Source organism: Babylonia areolata, chromosome 11, assembly GCF_041734735.1.
Source record: "Babylonia areolata isolate BAREFJ2019XMU chromosome 11, ASM4173473v1, whole genome shotgun sequence".
Lineage (NCBI taxonomy): Eukaryota > Metazoa > Mollusca > Gastropoda > Neogastropoda > Buccinidae > Babylonia > Babylonia areolata.
The window spans coordinates 39,454,526-39,477,025 of NC_134886.1; the positions used below are offsets into that span (position 1 = coordinate 39,454,526).

The 22,500-nt window shown below is 45.8% G+C and overlaps 1 protein-coding gene across 1 annotated transcript in view; it reads right to left on the reverse strand.

Moving 5' to 3' along the window:
- Nucleotides 1-18,081: 18,081 nt before the first annotated feature.
- The window catches only part of LOC143287397 (uncharacterized), a 9,690-nt gene continuing 5,271 nt past the window's right edge, over nt 18,082-22,500 (reverse strand). The window contains exons 2-3 of the mRNA XM_076595376.1: nt 21,942-21,980; nt 18,082-18,371 (exon numbers count right to left, since the gene is read on the reverse strand). Coding sequence (XP_076451491.1) covers nt 18,198-18,371; nt 21,942-21,980 — 213 coding nt within the window. The 3' untranslated portion in view covers nt 18,082-18,197. The remainder of the gene's footprint in view (nt 18,372-21,941; nt 21,981-22,500) is intronic.

Here is a 22,500-nt window from a genome sequence, read left to right on the forward strand (position 1 = left end):
TCTTTTTTCCGGAAATAGCGCTGCTTAGTTTTCTTTAAAAATACATGTTATAATTTCTCTTACTGTGTTATAAATGGATGCTATTCTCTGCGAATTTCAAAATATAGCACAATCTGCATATATCTGCAACATGCTGCTGATAGGAAAAAGTCATATCATATTGGAAAGGGCTTCTCAATTTTTACAGCTGAATTAATTGCCGTTCTTATGGCATTAACATATCTAATTGATCTGCCCCTAAACTTGATTAATGTTTTATTTGGTGTCGATTCAAAATCAGTTCTGCAGTCTATCAAATCAGGTTGTACAAACATTAACTATGACATCATTTTTTAAATAAGATTTTTGATTCATTGTATTCAAATGAGAGGAACTAATATTGAAATGTGCTGGATTCCCTCACACTGGGTTTTTTTTTCTAATAAACGTACAGATCATCTTGCAAAACTTGGAGCTAAAAACGCTTTCAATGCAGTTGAACTTCCTCATCGTTTATCATCATCTGAAATGTGTAATATTGTTGAAAGAAATATGCAAAATTCCTTTCTGACTTTAGAAGTTAACACTTCTGCCTCATTAATGCTAAAAGAACTGGCAGGGCTGTTAAGAGCATGGTTTGAGTACTCTTAGACATTTTACCACAAACGCCTTAAAATACAAGAGGCAAAGCCTTCGTATTTCACGTTTTATTTCTGCTTTACAAGTAACGGAAAAAGCTAGAGCTCATCAGCAGATAAAAAAAATGATAGTCGAACCAGAAAGTGTTTGCTACAGACAACAATTATATCTTAAGCAGCTCATATGGATAGACATTTCGTTAATTTACTATCATGATACAGATCTGTCAAAGTTTTAATCTTTCCCTGTCTACATCACGACTTTGTGATTTCGACAGATCGCAGCAAAAATCGCCAAACACATCTACGGGCGTGTTGTAAAGGATGAACTTTCGGGATAAATCTTTTTCTTTCGACAAATAAAGTTTGGCGGATCTGACACATTTTCTCCGTGACTTAAGTCAGGGTGACCTGAAGTGTGCACGCTTAATAAAGTCACTGTAATATCCAAGCCTTTTCTAACCTTTCTTCGGCACGAACGCAAATTTTTGGGGGAAAAAAGAAAAAAAAAGAAAAAGAAAAAAATGCAACTTATCAATTCATTGACGGAATCCGTAAAAACGCAAGCAGACAGTTATTGTTATGGTTTTGCTCTGAACAGAAATTGACACCGGAAAAAAATTAATTTTTCAAACGCGCATGCGTAGCGCGAGCCAACTGTAACTGTTTTTTTGTTTTTGGGTTGTTGTTTTTTTCCAACCCAACCGTGACACAGAATGCAAGATCTGCTGATTTTTATGGTCATTCGTGGATATTATGCAGGGTGTGATGAGACCTATGCACAAATTATTCTCTGACTAAAATAAAGGGACCCCCCCCCCCCCCCCCCCTCCCACATCCTCATTTCAATAATAACACGTTATCACGAACAATCACACGTGCTTACTAATAGCTTATCAAAAGGTCTTCCCTAAACTATTTTCGGAAAGAAAAAACAAAACAAAGCACACACAAATTGAATGTAAACAATCGTCTTTGTGAAAAAGTACCAAAATTACTTTCAGGTGTTTACAGACAATCTTGATACAGTGCTTGAAAACAAAAACACAGGTGCAGCTTTTGTCATTCCTTAACAGTGAAAGGTCTTTTCATCTTGGGAGTAAGCTATCTAAATATAATTTAAACAAGAGAGGCAAGGCCTTCAAGACTCACTTGTGATACACTTTAAAAAAACAAAATCTAATCGTTAAAATGTGTTCTGTATTTGTTATTATAAAGCTTCGGGTTAAAAAAAAATTATAAAAATAAAGTCCTGACGGCAGATTCGAACCCAACGTGTTCGGGTGAGAAGAAACTGTCTTACCCAATACACTATCGTGGCTTTTGACGTTTAAAAATTTGATATTTAAACATGCTTTTTTTAAAGGGCGATAAATCGATTGCGGTATTCGCAGTGAGAACGCTGTTTAAATCATATTATTCTGGTGTATCTTGGGCATTCAGAAAATCTTTAAGGGCATTTAAAAATTCTTTTTTAAGTCCGCGGTAAAGCAGACGTGGCTATCGCCGCAATCACACTGCAACATTTAGCCGTTTTCTCTGGATCTAGATAGATGTACAAGTTTAGTTACACCCGCCGGGAATCGTACGACACGGTCGATTCAATTGTGTGTGTTTTTGGGGGAGGTTTTTTGTGTGTGTGTTTTTTTTTTCGTTGTTGTTGATGTTAAACTAATAACATGTAGAGCCAAGTACAAGTACTTCTAAACGTCGTATGAAGTGAAAAGGACTTCATTTTGAGAAAAGTCAAGACCGGAATTTTTTACGTTTCATCAAAGGTACTAACTCTCATGGTTTATTATTTTAAACTGTGAATCCCGACTGATTTTGTTGGTATTTTTATGGCAGTTTGAGGCATAATCCAGTAAGTGATGCGGCGTTCACAAATCTTTCTCTGAATAAATATTTAACGGTCTCCTTCTCCAACTTTCCATCACATGTTTTCATGTATTGTCAATTGAATATAGGATTATAGGTCAACAACTTGAAACAAAATGGCGTCCTTCGCGTTCGCGTGAAATATGAGCACGCGCTTTGAATACGTATTAATATGTGTACGCAATTGATTTTTGCCCATGACCTTCAGGGCTCAGCCAATAGATCTATAAAGTCCACTTGCAGTATTGATTTTATATTTTCCGAAAAAGACCGCTTGGGCTAATGAACATAGTGAAAGCTCTGTACACTGAGAGTAAAACACACAAGCTTTTTATGTATTGAGTATAATTTCAAAATGTAATGTTTAAGATGAGAAAGATCAGTTTAAAGCAAATTAACCCCCTAGCATTAATTACAAATTAATTTCCCTTTTTTACTATCTGCAGCAAAGATATGCACCAGAAATATAACTTTCATGCTTAGCAAAAGAAGTTCCTGTTTGAACAAAAAATGATAATGATGACTGCTCTTGTTGTTGGGTCAGAATATCAGATCAAAGTGCCAAGTTTAGAGAATACAAAAAATATAAATATAACAGTAAATTCAGTTTGCATATAATTTGGCTTCTTTTTTTAATTTTTTTGTGCCCATCTCAGAGGTACAATATTGTTTTAAACAAGATGACTGGAAAGAACTGAATTGTTCCTATTTTTATACCAAATTTGGTGTCAACTGACAAAGTATTTGCAGAGAAAATGGCAATGTTAACGTTTACCACACACACACATACACACACACACACAACCGAACACCGGGTTAAAACATAGACTCACTTTGTTTATACAAAAAATAATAATAAAACACATAAAAAAAGAGAAAAATACAGAGAGAAAAGAGAGAGACTCACGTTGTGTGCAAACACGTATGTGATCCAAAAACAGGCCAAAGTATATTTTTGTTTTCAGAATCGAAAACCCTCAGAAAATCAATAAAAGCTGCGTACGGTTTACGATCATAGAAAAACTTTTTTTCTGTTTACAGAGCAAACATCGATGTTTTATCGTTGAACATTTTTTTTTTTAAACCACCTTAGTGCACACATTTGATGTCGTATTGTACAATCGTTTTTCTTTCTTTTTTTTTTTCTTTTTTTTTAGTCACACAGACTTCTCTGTGTGAAATACGGGCTGCTCTCCCCAGGGGGAACACATCGTTACACTGAGAGCGCCACCCCCCTTTCTTCCCCCTGCCTGCAGTTTGGGTTATCTTTCCTATCGAAGTGGATTTTTCTACATGATTTTGCCACGGACAACCCTTTTGTTGCCGTGGGTTCATTTACGTCTCATCCGAATGACTAGCGTCCAGACCACCACTCAAGATCTAGTGGAGGGGGGAGAAAATACTGGCGACTGTGCCGAGATTCGAACCAGTGCGCTCAGATTCTCTCACTTCCTAGGCAGACGCATTACCTCTAGGCCATCACTCCACATTTTTGCAGCCACTCCTGTAATTTGTAATCAATAACAACACTAAATGATTTGAGACAGAATGACAGGCAGGTAAACACACTGTCTCTCTGATTGACAGGTAGAGGCAGACACAGAGATACCGAATATGTGGAGAGGGAAAAAAACCCAACAAATTTGAAGGGACACTTCCACATCCTCTCACAACACACCCCTACTTCCCACTACCCACCCAAAAACATCAATTAATTAATCAATCAATCGATAAGTCAAGCAAAACTTACCCTTTCAATTTCGATTCTTTTCCCCGCGTTCAGTCGGTTTGATTTTCTCTGTGCTTGCTGATTTGATGGAAAGCAAACAAAAAACAAAAACAAAACAGTTCACCCAATGCGTATTTGTCACACAAATGCTTCTCTCGCTCATCCACGGGATTGGAACGAAGGAGTGTTGGTTGTCCAGAGAAACAAATACACAGGGGAAAAAAAGATCGAGGAGACAGAGAGAAAGGAGAGAGTGTCTCTGTGTGTGAGTGTGTGTTTGTGGGTAGTTGTCCAGATCTGGGCAAGCAGGCTGTCCTCACAAGCTGTGTAAAGTCCCCCCCCCCTCCAGGCCCCCCCCCCACCCCACCCCACCCCCCCACCCCCTCTTACCCCTCCCCGGCCAACGATTGAATGAATGGCTTGCTCAGCGGCTCCTGTTCAGTCTGAATGACTCCACCCATCCACCCACCCACACCCTGATAGCTTGTCAGCTTCCTCCCATCACGAAAAATACACGCCCCCCCCTACCCACCCACCCTCAATCCCGCAACCCCCCCCCCCCCCATCCCCGTCCACGCCCCCCCCACACACACACACACTCTTCACTTATCTCCCACCCCCACCCACACACTCACACACCACCCACCCTCTCTCATCCGCCCCACACACACTCTTCATTTATCTCCCCCCTCTCTCTCACTCTCTCTCTCTCTCTCTCTCACACACACACACACACACACACACACACACACACACACACATACACACACACACTGAGTTTATAGATAGATAGATAGATAGATAGATAGATAGATAGATAGATAGATAGATAGATGCAATCGATCAGTCAACAAGAAACAAAGAAAGAGAGAAAAGAAAGAAAGAAAGACACACACACACACACACACACACACACACACACACACACACACACACACACACACACACACACACACACACACCTGTATAATGTCTCTTCTCCTGCCAAGTCCGTTCCACCTGCTCTTTTGCTGAAGCCAGCAACAAAGGAAGAAAAACAACGGCAACTGCTGTTTACGTGAAAACAACAGCAAGTGACAGATACTATGACGAGATAAACGTGAGTTTGCGCTTCAATTTGTTCAAATGATACATACGCGCGCACACACACACACACACACACACACACACACACACACACACACACACACACACACACACACACAGACACACACACACACACACACACACACACACACACACACACACACACACATACGAGCGCGCGCGCGCGCGCGCGCGCGCGCTCTCATGGAGAAACAGGTGGCCTTTGCAATAAATTTCATGAGTTCCTAAACTCTCTCTCTCTCTCTCTCTCTCTCTCTCTCTCTCTCTCTCTCTCTCTCTCTGTGTGTGTGTGTGTGTGTGTGTGTGTGTGTGTGTGATGTTGACGACGTCTGTGCCGACAGTTGAGACACAGACAATACTGATCAAGACCCGATAAAACACCAAGGCGACAGAAGAAGACAATGACAATAACAAAAACTAACAAACAAAAACTAAACATGTTGAACAAACTGAATGGATTCCTGTCGTGACACTCCGGACGACTCAAACATCGACATCCCACGGGACGAGTCCTGTACGAATCACAAACAAATTCAAACCACGAACAAACAGATATATGAAACAGTCCCAGCACGGTCAGACTACCAAGATACAACTGTTGAATCAGAGAAGGGAAAAGGGAAAGGCTTCAAGACCAGTGGTGGCCTGGAGGTAACGCGTCCGCCTTGGAAGGCTCAGTTGCCAACCCTACACTAGACCTTGTGTGGTGGTCTGGAGGCTAATCATTCGGATGAGACGATAAACCTAGGTCCCGAGTGCAGCATGCACATAGTGCACATAAAAGAACCCACGGCAACAAATGGATTGTCCCTGGCCAAATTCTGTATAAAAATCCACTTCGATAGGAAAAACAAAGTACAACGACTAAAAAAAAAAAAAAAAAAAAAGAGGGTGGCGCTCTCAGTGTAGCGACACGCTTTCCCTGGGGAGAGCAGCCCGATTTTAAACACAGAGAAATCTGTTGTGACAAAAAAAAAAAAAAAGAAAAAAAAAGACAATGCATGGCAGACCTCCCCACACGTGTAGCCTCAACAACAAGCGAAGAAGACAACAGAACAAACCCACCGGAGAATACAGGTCAGGCAGCCAAAGCAGTATCCTGCACGGTTTACGATAATTTCTCCCCTTTCATGGTTCGCCCCCAACCAGTTCGCCCCCAACCAGTCTATAAATTATAAACGTTTGATTGTTGTGTGTTGTTTTCTTTGAATTCAAGGAAAGCTAGTTGTAGTAATGATCATAGCCAAAACAGGGGGTGACTAAGAACGCAGAAAACACACACACACACACACACACACACACACACACACACACACACACACACACACACACACGTAAAATGAGCAAGAAGGATAACAGCAGAAACCCATAACCCTATGCGAATAAAAACATTTAAAAAGTACATTATATTGTTGTCTTTGTTGGAGGAACGGAGCACTGTAACGCTCACTGAAATAAACCAGGCAGCTAAAGGGGCGAAAAGACGGCAAAGGGGGCGAACTGACCAGAGGCGAACTGACAATGGGGCGAACTGGTTGAGAGCGAACTGATAATGAGGCGAACTGGTTGGGGGCGAACTGACAATGGGGCGAACTGGTTGAGAGCGAACTGGTTGAGAGCGAACTGGTTGAGAGCGAACTGACAATGGGGCGAACTGGTTGAGAGCGAACTGGCAATGGGGCGAACTGACAATGGGGCGAACTGGTTGGGGGCGAACTGGTTGAGAGCGAACTGACAATGGGGCGAACTGGTTGAGAGCGAACTGACAATGGGGCGAACTGGTTGAGAGCGAACTGGCAATGGGGCGAACTGACAATGGGGCGAACTGGTTGGGGGCGAACTGGTTGAGAGCGAACTGACAATGGGGCGAACTGGTTGAGAGCGAACTGACAATGGGGCGAACTGGAAATGGGGCAAACTGGTTGGGGGCAAACTGACAATGGGGTGAACTGGTTGAGAGCGAACTGACAATGGGGCGAACTGGTTGAGAGCGAACTGACAATGGGGCGAACTGGCTGAGAGCGAACTGGTTGAGAGCGAACTGACAATGGGGCGAACTGGCTGAGAGCGAACTGGTTGAGAGCGAACTGACAATGGGGCGAACTGGTTGAGAGCGAACTGACAATGGGGCGAACTGGCTGAGAGCGAACTGGTTGAGAGCGAACTGACAATGGGGCGAACTGGTTGAGAGCGAACTGATAATGAGGCGAACTGGTTGAGAGCGAACTGGTTGAGAGCGAACTGACCAGAGGCGAACTGACAATGGGGCGAACTGGTTGAGAGCGAACTGATAATGAGGCGAACTGGTTGAGAGCGAACTGGTTGAGAGCGAACTGGTTGAGAGCGAACTGACAATGGGGCGAACTGGTTGAGAGCGAACTGATAATGAGGCGAACTGACCAGAGGCGAACTGACAATGGGGCGAACTGGTTGAGAGCGAACTGGTTGAGAGCGAACTGGTTGGGGGCGAACTGACAATGGGGCGAACTGGTTGAGAGCGAACTGATAATGAGGCGAACTGGTTGAGAGCGAACTGATAATGAGGCGAACTTGTTGGGGGCGAACTGACAATGGGGCGAACTGGTTGAGAGCGAACTGACAATGGGGCGAACTGGTTGAGAGCGAACTGATAATGAGGCGAACTGACAATGGGGCGAACTGGTTGAGAGCGAACTGACAATGAGGCGAACTGGTTGAGAGCGAACTGACAATGGGGCGAACTGGAAATGGGGCGAACTGGTTGGGGGCAAACTGACAATGGGGTGAACTGGTTGAGAGCGAACTGACAATGAGGCGAACTGGTTGAGAGCGAACTGACAATGGGGCGAACTGGAAATGGGGCAAACTGGTTGGGGGCAAACTGACAATGGGGTGAACTGGTTGAGAGCGAACTGATAATGAGGCGAACTGGTTGAGAGCGAACTGATAATGAGGCGAACTTGTTGGGGGCGAACTGACAATGGGGCGAACTGGTTGAGAGCGAACTGACAATGGGGCGAACTGGTTGAGAGCGAACTGATAATGAGGCGAACTGACAATGGGGCGAACTGGTTGAGAGCGAACTGACAATGAGGCGAACTGGTTGAGAGCGAACTGACAATGGGGTGAACTGGTTGAGAGCGAACTGACAATGGGGCGAACTGGAAATGGGGCAAACTGGTTGGGGGCAAACTGACAATGGGGCGAACTGGTTGAGAGCGAACTGACAATGAGGCGAACTGGTTGAGAGCGAACTGACAATGGGGCGAACTGGAAATGGGGCAAACTGGTTGGGGGCAAACTGAAAATGGGGCGAACTGGTTGAGAGCGAACTGATAATGAGGCGAACTGACAATGGGGTGAACTGGCTGAGAGCGAACTGGTTGAGAGCGAACTGACAATGGGGCGAACTGGTTGAGAGCGAACTGACAATGGGGCGAACAGGAAATGGGGCGAACTGGTTGGGGGCAAACTAGCAATGGGGCGAAACAACCAGACACCTTCTGGACTCTCCAAAGAGAGTGGCATCTGGCGATGGCGCGAAGAACGATGAAGGATGTCTGCACACTAAGCCAAACGCTGGTACTGATGTACCTACTGTAAATGCGTCTCTCTGTCTGTCTGTCTGTCTGTCTGTCTGTCTCTCTCTCTCTCTCTCTCTCTCTCTCTCTCTCTCTCTCTCTCTATCACACACACACACGCACACAGACACACACAGACACACACACACACACACACACACACACACACGTGGACACACGCACTAACGCACATACACAGGAGTATGGATAATCATCGAAAATCACAATTGTGGATGGAAAACGAACGAACGAATGAACACACACACACACACACACACACACACACACACACACACACACACACACACACACACACACACACATACACACACACACACACACACACACACACACACACACACACACACACGGACACACACGGACACACACACACACACACACTCTCGCTCTCTCTCTCTGATATGTTCTATGTCTCTGTTGTGATCCGTTCTCTGTCTCTGTCTGTCTTTCTGTCTCTCTGTCTCTGTCTCTGTCTATCTATCTATCTATCTATGTCCCTCTCTTTTCTTTTCTTTTTTTTTTTCTCTCTCTCGTGCGCGTGCGTGCAGGGCTGTCTGATTGTTTTTATTGTTTTGGTTTTCTAAAAGCTCTCTAAAGTAAACTCTAAAACAACATCAAATATGCAGTATGAAGCGAAATGTAGGAGAAGCAATAAGATTGGCGATGGTTTACCATGACATTTCACTCATTATCCAGCTGCCCAGCAATACAAGAAAGCCACGACTAACGTTTAAACAGATAGCCTGTGTATTGTACATCAAATAGGATGTGAGACTTCAGAGATACGAGTATTACACATTTTCCCCCAACATGCCCAACGCATATGTCACAGTTCTAACGTTTGGTTGCCGGCGCAGGTTTCAAAGGAAACAGATTGGAAAAACAAACCATTGGTGACATCCAAAAGAGACACAAAGCTTCCATTTCTCATAAAGCCCACGAAATTATTCTACATTAAAAAAAAAAAAAAAAGGAAAAAGAAAAAGAAAACCCCATTATCACGTTGAACTGGAAATGCATGAAACTCCAATGGTTTGCCCGTTCCAAACACACCACTCTTCCAACAGACACTCGCACCCACACGCGTGAGCGTGCACACACAGATACATACTAACACGCGCGCGCGAGCGCGCGCACGCACACACACACACACACACACACACACACACACACACACACACACACGCAAGCGCGCGCGAGCGTGCGTATGCATGCACCCATGAGCACACACACACACAAGCGCGCGCGCGCGCACACACACACACACACACACACACACACACACACACACACACACACACACATACACGGAGGGGGTTGGGTGGGGGGGGCACGGATACGAATAAGGATAATTTGTTAAAGTATTGCCTATTGCCTCTCGTGAAGGGTACAAACATGTGGCTGGAGAAAGACAGACAAACAGACAGACCAATAAAGAGGGAAATATTCAGGGATCAGCCCAATAAGAGTATGCTGAGGAGGTTGTCTTTTCCAGTGACAGATGACTGGCAAGGCCAGTAGGGGCAGTGGACAACATGGGAAAATGCACTCCAAAGGAGCCTCAGCTGGAGCAACAAGTGGATCATGGCCCCTCTGAGGATCATCTTCATCCAAAGATCTGTGTACGACCTCCTTCCCTCGAATACAAACTTGGTGAAATGGGGGAAAGCAGAGGACCCTGCGTGCCCACTCTGCCATGGTAGACAAACAGTGGAACATGTCCTATGCTCTTGCAAAGCAGCGTTAAGCCAAGAACGGAACACACGGAGGCACAACCAAGTGCTAGGAAAAATTGTACACGTCGTGAGCACTGTCCAAGGAGCATCCACACCACCAGAAGTTCCAGTAGAGTTCCTCTCTGCAGAAGGCAATAATGTCTGGCCAGGAACAGCTGTGACATCCAAAGCATGGAGACATGGGCTGCTGGATGGTGCCGAAGATTGGGAATGCACAGTTGACCTACCAGAGGGGAAGAAACACCCGGAAATCATCAGCAAAAGTGGCATGAGACCTGACATAGTATTCCACTCCAAGGCAACGAAAGAAGCCATTCTGATTGAGCTCACTGTGCCATACGAAAGCAGAATGGAGGAAGATCACATCTACAAGACTGAGAAGTAAATTATATATAGGGTCAGGTCAGGGGCATAGCCCTTGCTACTGGTACCATGTAACCCAGTACTACCTGCCGCATGTGAAGTCTCCCAACGACGGACCAGGCTGAGGAGGAAACCTCTCCCAACCGCTGTGAAGGCGGAAGAGGATGACCAAAGGGCGAGGGTGGGGGGGGGGCTCTTATCCTTGGCTGGAAGTCCTCCTAGGAGACGGAACTCCGAAGAAAAAACCTGCACCTGCCGAGGCCGTTCTACACGTGGCAGTATCTGCACCTGTGGGACTGTGGGCGTCGGTAGGCGAGAGAGAGGGGAAGGGACTGCACAACTCCTCTTCACACAAAAAAGAATAGTCACCTGTGCTGGTCAGGCAACCAGGCTAATGTCGGAACGACGAGCTAGCCCTTCAACACCCAGCTTTCCCAAGCCCTGTGGCGATGGAGAAGTGGTAATGGGGACAGGCAGAGGATGCTGCTGGCACGCAGGTGGCTGTGGGGTGATTGTCGTCCGCCGTAGACTGGGGAAGATGCGGCGCCCATATCCTCCCACAGCGTCACAGCAGCCCTTCTTAGGTACAGCACTGCTCTCTCCACCTGGGGAAGGGGAGATAAAAGGATCCCTAAACAAAGCCTGTCTCACCTAGTACCTAGTAGGAAACCGCACCTTCTTGGACATCCAACACTAGCGGTCGAAAACAACAGAAGAAAAGAACCAGGAGTCATGCCCTGACTCTGGGTACCTGGAATGTTCGCACCCTTTTGGACTGGCTGGCCCGTTAAACCACTGGATTTGTCATTCTCTAACAATGTAAACATTTGGACAGAGACGACAGACCAGAAAGGCGCACAGCGCTCATTGCTAGAATGCTTTATCGCTACCAGGTGGACATAACAGCCCTGAGCGAAACCAGGTTTGCCGGTGAAACCGAGCTGGAGGAAGCTGAAGGGGGCTACACCTTCTACTGCATTGGGAAGCCAGAAGGCACCCCAAGAACCGCAGACGTGGGCTCTGCCATACAAACCAAACTTGCACGACTTGATGACCCTGCGCCTGAAGCTGTCCGAGGATCGTTTCACCACAGTTATCAGCTGCTATGCCCCGACGATGACCAACCCTGATGATATCAAAGAAGCCTTCTATGAGCCGCACCATTTCAGCGGTAGACAGAAAGGACAGGCTGATCATCCTTAGGGATTTCAATGCCCGCGTCGGCGTGGACTTCTCCTCGTGGCAGTAGCACTGGCAAGTGCAACTCCAACGGACTGCTTTTGCTCTCGCTCTGCGCGCACTATGGACTGACCATCACCAGCATCCTCTTCCAGCAAGCGGACAAGTACAAGAACACATGGACGCACCCCCGCTCCAAGCAATGGCACATGCCGGAGTATGTGATCGTCCGGCAGAGGGACAGAGGTGATGTTTCCATTACACGCTGCATGAGAGGAGCAGTCTGTTGGTCGGACCATCGCCTGGTACGCAGCAAGATGAACATCAGACTTGCACGCAAGCTCCAACCAGCCAGGCAGACACCCCCTAGGAAGCTGAACATCCACCGCCTCCCTATCACCAAGGACGTGCTGCAGCAGCAAATCCAAGCAGCTCTCCAAGAAATTCCTGCATCGACTGATATAGAAGAGGTATGGAGCACCTTTAGAGATGCTGTGTACACAGCAGCAGCTGACACACTCGGCTTTGTACAGACGAGCCACAAAGACTGGTTTGACGAGAACGACTCTGGAATCTACAAGCTCCTGAACACACTGCATATACGGCATCAGGATCACATTTCCGATAAAGACTGCCAGAGGAAGAATAACCAGTACTTGCAAACCAAGCAACTCGTGCAGAAGAGGCTGCGTGAGATGAAGAACACCTGGTGGGAGAGAAAGTCCGAAGAGCTTCAGTCCGCTGCTGATGCTCACGACACGAAGACCTTCCATGATGGTTTCCGAGCTGTGTATGGGCCGAGAGTCACAGGATCAACCCCTGTCCGAACCTTGGACCAGACCACCCTCCTGACAGTCAAGAAAGACATCCTTGCCCGCTGGGCAGAGTACTTCAACACCCTCCTCAACAGGGACTCGTCCGTATCTGACGAGGTAATTGCAGCCCTCCCACAGCTACCAGTCAATGACACTCGCTAGCTGCCCCTCCCACCAAGGCCGAGACCTGGAAGGCCCTGAAGCTGACAACGTCAGGAAAAGCACCATGAGCGGATGGAATCCAGGCTGACATCTACAAGTATGGAGGCGAGGTGCTGACAGACAAGCTGACCGCCTTGTTCCAGTCTATCTGGGAGAGAGGGGAGGTCCCCAAGGATTTCAAGGATGCTTCAATTGTCCACATTTACAAACGGAAGTGAGACAAAACATCCTGTGATAACCACCGTGGAATCTCTCTCCTCTGCATCGCCGGCAAGATCTTCGCCCACATTATACTGAACAGACTGGTTGACCATGTCTCCAACACAGTCATCCCTGAAGCACAGTGCGGCTTCCGCTCAGGCAGGGGAACATGTGACATGATGTTTGCCGTACGCCAGATGCAAGAGAAGTGCCGTGAGCAGAACAAGGAGCTCCACATGGTCTTTGTAGACCTGACTAAGGCCTTCGACACGGTGAATCGCCGTGGTCTGTGGAAGATCCTCCTAAAGTTCGGCTGCCCAGAGAGCCTAATCCATCTGATTGCGTCATTCCACGATGGCATGCAGGCGAGAGTACAGGAAAATACTGACATGCCAGATCCGTTCCCTGTGGTAAATGGAGTGAAGCAGGGCTGCGTCCTGGCACCCACACTGTTCTCCATTCTCTTCTCTGCCATGCTGATTGACGCCTTCCAAGACTGTGACCGGGGCATCTACATTCAATTTCGCACAGATGGCAAACTTTTCAACTTGCGGCAACTCTACGCTAGGTCTAGGGTGTTTGAGGCACTGTTGAGAGAGTTCCTATTTGCTGATGACTGCGTGCTTTCTCCACACACCCATGAGGACATGCAGTTCATTATGGACAGGTTCTCAACCTCTTGCAGGCGCTTTGGACTCACCATCAGTCTCAGCAAGACCGAGTCCATGTATCAACCAGCTAGCTCACAGAACGCCAGTGCCTCCCCCCAACATGCAATCAAGATCGATGACACATAGATCAAGTCAGTCAACAAGTTTTGCTACCTGGGCAGCACCCTATGCAGCAACGGAGCCCTTGATGCAGAAGTGACGATGCGCATCGCCAAGGCCAGCTCCGCCTTTGGCAGACTCAACAACAGGCTGTGGAACAACAAAGGCATCAGGCTCAGCACCAAAATCAAAACTTACAGAGCTGTTGTGCTGACCACCTTGTTGTACTGTACTGCTGTGAAACATGGACGACGTATCGCCGTCGCATTCAACAACTTGAGCCGTTTCACCAGAGATGCCTACGAAAGTGTCAAGACAGGGTATCCAACCTCCAGGTCCTAGAGAGGACCGGCCTGCCCAGTATCGAAAGCCTGCTGATCCAGTGCCAGCTACGCTGGACAGGACACGTTGTCCGCATGACAGACAGCAGGATCCCGAAGATGCTACTGTATGGCCGGCTGAAGGAAGGCCACCGCGAACTTGAAAGACCCTGCAAGCGCTTCAAGGACACTTTGAAGACAAACCTCAAAGCCTGTGACATAGACATCGCTTCCTGGGAAACTGATGCCCTTGACCGCTCTTGCTGGGGGATGTTGTGCTCTAGTGGCATAAAGACGTTTGAAAACAAGAACGCTGGCCATTAAGGAGAAGCGTGAGCGAAGGAAGCAGGGCTCAACTTCTGGAGACGTTTTCCCTTGCAACACCTGTGGGAAGTGCTGCGCATCCAGAATCGGCCTCTTCACCCATATGAGGACACACACCGACAGATAAGCCTGTCTGCCTACTCATCCGTCGGTCCGACGGGAGACTCCATCATACATATAGATAGATAGATAGATAGATAGATAGATGTAAACAAGAGAATAATACGCATCTTCTGTTTTTAGTTTTTAGTCTTAATACATTTCGCCCCTGAAACAAACCACGCAGATTAGCGGAAAGCACTGTTTTAGTGCAATTTCCACCCCCACCCCGAACCCCAAACCCCCACCACTCCACCCGCCATGCCTCCACCCCGCCCCGAGCCAAAGAACGTGTGCGGGAGAGGGTGCGAGCGACGACAAAGATTAAATCATTTGGAGAGCCGAACCCCAGCCCCCTCCCCTCCCCACCTCACCCTCACCACACCCTCACCAGTACCAGTTCCGCCTACTCCCACCCCTTGCTGCCAGAGCAACAACAACAACAACAACAACAAAAAGAAGAAGCCTAGGCAGAAGCAAACGAAAAAAAATGAGAAAGAGGGAGAGAGAGAGAGAAAGAGCGATCAACACCACCAAAGAGGCTTTGGAAATGCCGCAGCCCCCGCCACCCTATTTGCAGAGACACACAAGAGCTGGAGGTAAAATGCGGCGACGGAAGAGGGTGGGATGGGGGCTGGTGGTGGTGGTGGGGGTGGGGGTGGGGCAGCGAGGGAATGGAATATGGCAGGAAAGGGGAGAGGGTAGGGGGGTGGGTGGGGAGGAGCAGCAGGCGGTGGTGAGGAGGTTGAGGGCGGGGTGGAGGTGGAGGGTGGGAGGGGGAGGGGAGAGAAAGAAAGTAGCCCAGAATAGCCTCTCAATCAAAACCTGGTGGTCTGAGAATGATTGCAGAGGGGCGGCCGGAGCTCTCCACACAACGCCCCCCCCCCTCCCCACACCCCCACACCCATACCACCCGCTCCCCTCCGTCCCCACCGCCCCCTCCACACACCAGTAGAGGGAAAGCACATAAGAGAAAAGCCGCCCTGCCCGCAAATGGCCCGGGTCCCTACATCCCTTTCCTTTCCCTTCCCTCCCCTTCCCCTTCCCTTCCACTGTCACAGCGGAAATGCGAAGACAGCGCCAGCCCAGCGACAGCTACGCAAGCATGCATAATCCTAATGCAACAAGTGGAGCATTGAAAGAGAGCCGGTTGCTGACTGCTGGCCCTCCCTCACGTTCTGCCTCCGACAGACAGGCTCCAGCAAGTTTTGAGCTGGGCAGGGATGGGCTAGGGTGGGCAGGGCAGCGCTGGGTTGGGCTGGGCTGGTTGGGGGTGTTTCGTCGTCATCGTTGTTGTTGGTTGTTGTTTATGTGGAGGAAGAAAAGAAAGAGAAACACCCGTAAGTGCTGGAGAGGACCCAGAGAAGCACTGTCTCCACCCGCCCTAGTTGTTGTTGGCTGTTGTTTATGTGTTGTCTTGCGTTGCGTTGTGTTGTGTCGCGTTGCGTTGAATTGATGGGTTGGGTTGGGTTGCGTTATCCGGTTATGTTATGTTAGGATGGATTAGGTTAATTTTTGGGGGGATTAGGTTGGGTTCAGTTTAGGTTAGGTTAGGATTAGTTATGTATGGTCAATTTGTGTTGGGTCAGGTGAATTTATGTCGTGTTAGGCTGGATTCAGGTTAGGCTAAGTTAGGTTAGGTTTGATTATGTAAGGTTAATCTATGTTGGGTTAGGTGAACTTATGTCGTGTTAGGCTGAGTTCAGGTGAGGATGGGTTTGGTTAGGTTTCCGAGGTCGATGTATGTTGTGTTAGATTGAGTTCAGTCTAGGTTTGATAAGATTATGTTAATGCACGTTGTGTTATGTTAATAACTCTCTCCAAACGAATGGCGAAAAGAGACGACGTTAACAGCGTTTCACCCCAGTTACCATCATCAAAATATTGCAACCGGAAGGCTCTTATACTGAAGAGGTGAATGTTGACAAAGAATACCACAATTCTGACGACGGAAGCTAAAGGTTGTGTCATTCAGACACCCACTGGATATCCGAGGGGTCTGTGTAGAGGAGAAGGGCCGTACTGAGTGAGTTAATCAAGTCAATTTATGTTGCGTTAGGTTGAGGTTCAGTTTAGGTATGGTTAGGTTTGGTTTGGTTTGGATAATTCATGTTGGATTTGGTTAATCTAGGTTGGATTAGGTTGGTTTGGAGTTAGGTTAGGTTAGGTTAATTCATGTTGGGATAGGTTAATTTGTGTAGGGTTAGGTTGGATTACGCTGCGTTGCGCTGCGCTGTTTTGCATGGATCTGTGACGCTATCTGGAGCAGCTGCAAAGCGTAGGACACGCAAGCTACTTCTATCACGAGAAGTAACCAACACAACAAGTATGAAATTTATCCAAGTCCGTCTTTCGTGTCAATGTCGCGGTATTTTTTTTTAACACAAATATAAGGAGAAGAAAACGTTGATTCTGGCAAGTTCAAAAGAAGGTAGAAAATCTTTCAGATTCTGTTGTAAAGGTGTTTCTTTGTTCCTTCCTATCTTTCTTTTTTTCTTTCTTTCTTTATTTCCTTCCTTCCTTTTTTACTAATCCAGTTACAATTACTATACTCGAGTTCAGTTTGACTGTATATCCAGATTTTATGAATGCGTTTAACTTGAAGCCGGTCCGATTTTGCTGCTTTCAGCCAAACGTTTTATCACTCCTTCATAAAAATTGGACATTACAAATAATAAATTAAACCAAGAAGCAGAATAGCTTAGAAAACGATCGATATTTCAGAAAATTGAACTTTTCGTGAGAAAGTCGTTTCTCTTGCAGGTTTACCGGTTTATTTGCACCTGGGTAAATGTCCGCTTATAGCTTGTTCATATCAAATAACCAAAACTTGCATGAAGCAATTCATGAAACACCCTCAAAATTGACATTCCACGTGGATGAGCACTTGCGATAAACCGAGGACGCAGAACAACAAAGAATATAACAGAACTGCAGCAACAACTACAAGAACAATATCAAAATAATTACAACGATGTGGAGTGTCGTAAAAATCATTTTACTCTCCCTCCCAAACAATCAGAACATCAGAACAACACATAACGACTCAACATACGTATATATTCAATTATAATAATACCATGCGAAATATGTGCATCGCTATCAGAACACGAAGTTCAACTGCATTTCAGAAACAAAGGAAACAGAAACGTCTGGGACACAGTCCCTTCCCTTTTGAACACGGTATCATGCTAACATGAAAGACACATATACAGAAAACTCCCACTACTCCAGACATCATTGGTACAAAGCAGTCAAACATGAAACGTGCATTCAAAACAATGCCATAATTATCTGTGACGCCAGCCACAGACTTCTAATATCGGTGCGGAGCTTTCCCGTGACCATGAATGACCTTGGGAGGAAGTGGAGTAACAACAATGGCGTTCTGGGCCACAAGTCGGTTCAGCAAAGGGACGTAACTGAGGAGACCGGTCAGGTAAAGCAAACCAAGAACAGCCACCAAAAGAAGTCCCAATGTGATCAGTTTCTGGTGAAAACAAAATCAACAATGAAAGGCATACATAATAAATATCATTGCCTTTATGATGAAGATGATGATGTTGTTGTCGATGGTGATGGTAGTGGTGATGATGATAATGTGGAGGAGGAGGAGAATAAGGGTGATGATGATGATAACGACGTGCTACGTTGAATAAAAAAAAAAGAAGAAAAGAAAAGATGATGATGTCGATGTCAATGACAATGATGATATTAGATGAAGATGATGACGACTGCAATAATGAGAATGGCAACAATTAAAGCACTAAGGTATAGATAGATAGATAGATAGATAGATAGATAGATAGATAATCAATATACAAAATCATCAGTTTTCTTTACGAGAGAAACGTATTCAAGTCTTGTTTGTTTCAAAGAACACCGATAAGCTTTTTCATCCAACGGATTTCAAAAGCATTTTTTCATGGCATTGGTCCTTTGAAGTGCAACGCGAACCCCCCCACCCCACCCCCCACCCCCAACCCCTAACCCCCGCTCCCCCTCAATTTTCCTCGCAAAAGATTCCTAGCCATCAGTTTCCAGCCCATCATTCGCCCACCCCTACTGCCTTGCTTGTCCCTTGACCCTTTCCCACCTCCTCCACCACCACCACCCACCCACCCCCATCCCTACCTCTAAGCCTGACCCTCCGCACGCCTACCAACTTCACTGTAGAGATCCCCGGAGTATGCTATGTTCCCCAAACCTATATTTCTCCAAGTCCCCCATTTGTAAATTCCCCCCAGATTTATATTCCAGTAGGTCAAAGTTCCCTCAGATCTATACTTGTTTTATCATACACTTTTGGGTAGTGGTCAGCAGTGGTCAGTAATCAAAAGAGGTGAAAAGTACAAATACTGTTTAAGAAAGTAACGCCTAATGTCAAACAGACGTTCACATGTCGCGAGCTTCATGCTTCTGGTTAGCGGTCAGTACTGGTCAGTGAATTGCCAAACCAGTTCAAAGGGTCTTAATTCTGCATAAACATGATAAAATGGCCATTCTGTAGAATTCCGGATGGTAATCAGTTGGGGGTCAGTAATGGTCAACAATGGTCAGCAGTAGTCAGTAGTGATCCGTCAATTTGTATGGAGAAGTCCCAATACTGCATAACTGTCACAAAATGATGCAATGTAAACAGTTAGATAATGGTCAGCAGTGGTTAGCAGAGGTCAGTTAGCAGTTAAAAAAACAAACATGCCAAGGCGTCAAAAAATGCACAAACCTGACATAAAAGAACCACGAAAAACCGCAATCTGACAAATTTTGCGAAGAGTTCAGCAGTGATCAGTAATGGTCAGTAATGATCAGCAGATCAGTGGTGGTCAGTCTGGAGCCCAATTCTGCCAAATAACTCCGAATAACTGCCTAACTGTCACAAAATTGTGCAATCTGAACACGGTGGTCAGCGGTTGTCAACAGTGGTCAGGCAGCGGTCAAAAATCCGTCAAGAAATCACAATGCAAAAACGTGACAAACAACGCAATCTGAACACTTAATGGTTGTGGTCAACAGTGGTCAGCAGTGGCCATAGACCTGGAGAAACATAGACCTGGGGGAACAAAGCACCAAGAAAACGTAAATTTTGGGGAACATTCTGCTAGGGGAACTTGACACTAAGATTCCTCTCCCCACTGTTTCTGACACAGTAGACCTATTCAGTTATTTATTTATTTATTTATTTATCTATCTATCTATCTATCTATCTATCTATCTATCTACCTTCTATCTGTCTGTTTATCTTTCTATCTGTCTATCTATCCATCTTTCTATCTATCTATCTATCTTTCTAAATGTCTATCTATCTATCTATGTGTATGTATGTATCTATCTATCTATCTATCTATCTATCTATCTATCTATCTACCTATCTGTATTTCTATATGTCTATGTTTCTGTCTGTCTATCTATCTATCTATCTGTATTTCTATATGTCTATCTATGTTTCTGTCTGTCTATCTATCTATCTATCTATCTGTTATCCTTCAATTGTGTGTAAAAGTGTGTAAAATAGAATGGGTTAACTAGTGGGTGGGTTACATAGACTGTAGGACTGTGTAGTAAGCTAAACTAGTCTGGTAAAAGAGAGTGGTTCAACCGGGATGAGTTAGCCACGGGTGGTGGTGGTGGGAGACAGACTGGATTGGTAAGGCAGTGTGGAAAACTAAAATGATTTAGCTTGGTGTAAATTTGACTGGTGAGGGATCGAGGGTGGGTACACTGAGATGAATCAGCCGAGGGGTAAACTAGATTAATAAGACGAAGGGGAAAACTAAAGTAATAGAGAGACAGACAGACAGAGACAGACACAAACACAGACACAGACAGACAGAGAGAGAAGGGGGGTGGGGGAGGGGGGGGACAGAGATAGAAACAGGGACAGAGACGGAGACAGAGGAAATTAAATGAAATAAATTATACTCCTAAAATGGGGTAGTTAGGGGGGAGTGGGGGGGGGGGGGTTACTATAGAAAGACAGAGGTGAGAAACTGGAGTGACATAGCTAGGGGAAAAGTTACATTGGTAACAGGTTACAGGTAACAGACTGGATACCCAGAGTAGGGTGGAAGGGGAGTGGGGGTTGAGTGAATCATGGTAATCAGTTTAGACAGGTATTGTGAGGATAAGTCAGATGCAATGGTTAGAGTGCAGATGTAGCTTGGGTAGGTCAGATATGATCTGCAAACTAGGACGGTTAGCCAGGTGGATGAAACAGCTCAGATAACCTCTAGTCTTGTCCTGCAGAACGGGTTAGTTTGGGTGATAGAGGCAGACCGGATATTAACCAGAATGGATAAAAGGAAGGAGTGGTTAAACCAGTATCCGTAAGCCGACGTGAGTTAAAATCTGGACATTTGGAGTGGTTGACTCTTGTGCGTAAACAACTGCAGTTGGGTTGTGCAAGTCAGCGGAGCTGTGATTTTCGGCACGCGGCCGGTTCGTACCCAGAGTTGAGTGTCCTGTGGGCTTAAATGGGAAGGCTGGGACCACATCCACTTCACGGATGCGTCTTTAGGTGTATTGCTTTACTTTCCTGACCAACACTGCTACTGTCTGTATCTCTCGGGCCGGGCTGACGCCGGGATATCATTATGACAGGAAGCGTAGAGTACAGCCTTGTCACGTAGTCCCAAACTTGAATGGACCTCCATAGCAGCACCGTCATCGTCATCATCATCATCATCATCGTCATCATCATCATCGTCATCATCATCATCATCATCATCATCATCATCGTCATCGTCATCATCATCGTCATCATCATCATCATCATCATCATCGTCATCATCATCGTCGTCGTCGTCATCCTCCTCCCTCTTCATCATCAATATATTTTTCTTCTTCTTCTTCTACTCCTACTTGAGACATAGGTGGTTCCCAATGGAGTCGAGGTTGGGGCGTGGGGGTGGGGGAGTGGTGGTTGGAGGAAGGCGTGTAAGAAAGAGAAAGGAGAAATGTAAAGGAAGAAGAAGAAGAAGAAGAAGAAGAAGAAGGACCTTGTGTAGATCTGAGTTGTGTTAGAAATCTGTTGCTGTTGCGGAGGACGGAGAAAGCTTACCACAATGGACTCTTTCCGCCAAAAGATTTGTCGGGGCATCTGAAACCGCAAGAGAATAATACGAATTGAAATATGTCACAGTTGAAATGGTGACATTATGAATAAATGAAGCGCATTCAAAATGTGTTCACAGAAATAATACTACCTTCAAATGAAATCAGTATCATATATATATATATATATATATATATATATGTGTGTGTGTGTGTGTGTGTGTGTGTGTGTGTGTGTGTGTGTGTGTGTGTCTAATCAGTAAATATGTCGATTTTAAGGACATCAATACTGGAAGGGGAAAAAAAAAACCATTCCCATCGTCGGTTAAAATGAATTCGAGGGTATCGCCACGGAAATAATTATGTCATTAATGAATGAAGTGGAATCACGTACATTACTAAAGAAATGAGGATAACAAGAATGTATAAAGAGAACACAGCAGTATGAAAATAGAAACATTTATGTAATCGTTAAATAAAACAATATCCATTTCATAAGAAATAATGTGAATCCCAAAATATTACAGTATAATGATGGTTTCGAGAAAGAGAGCTAATTCAATGAT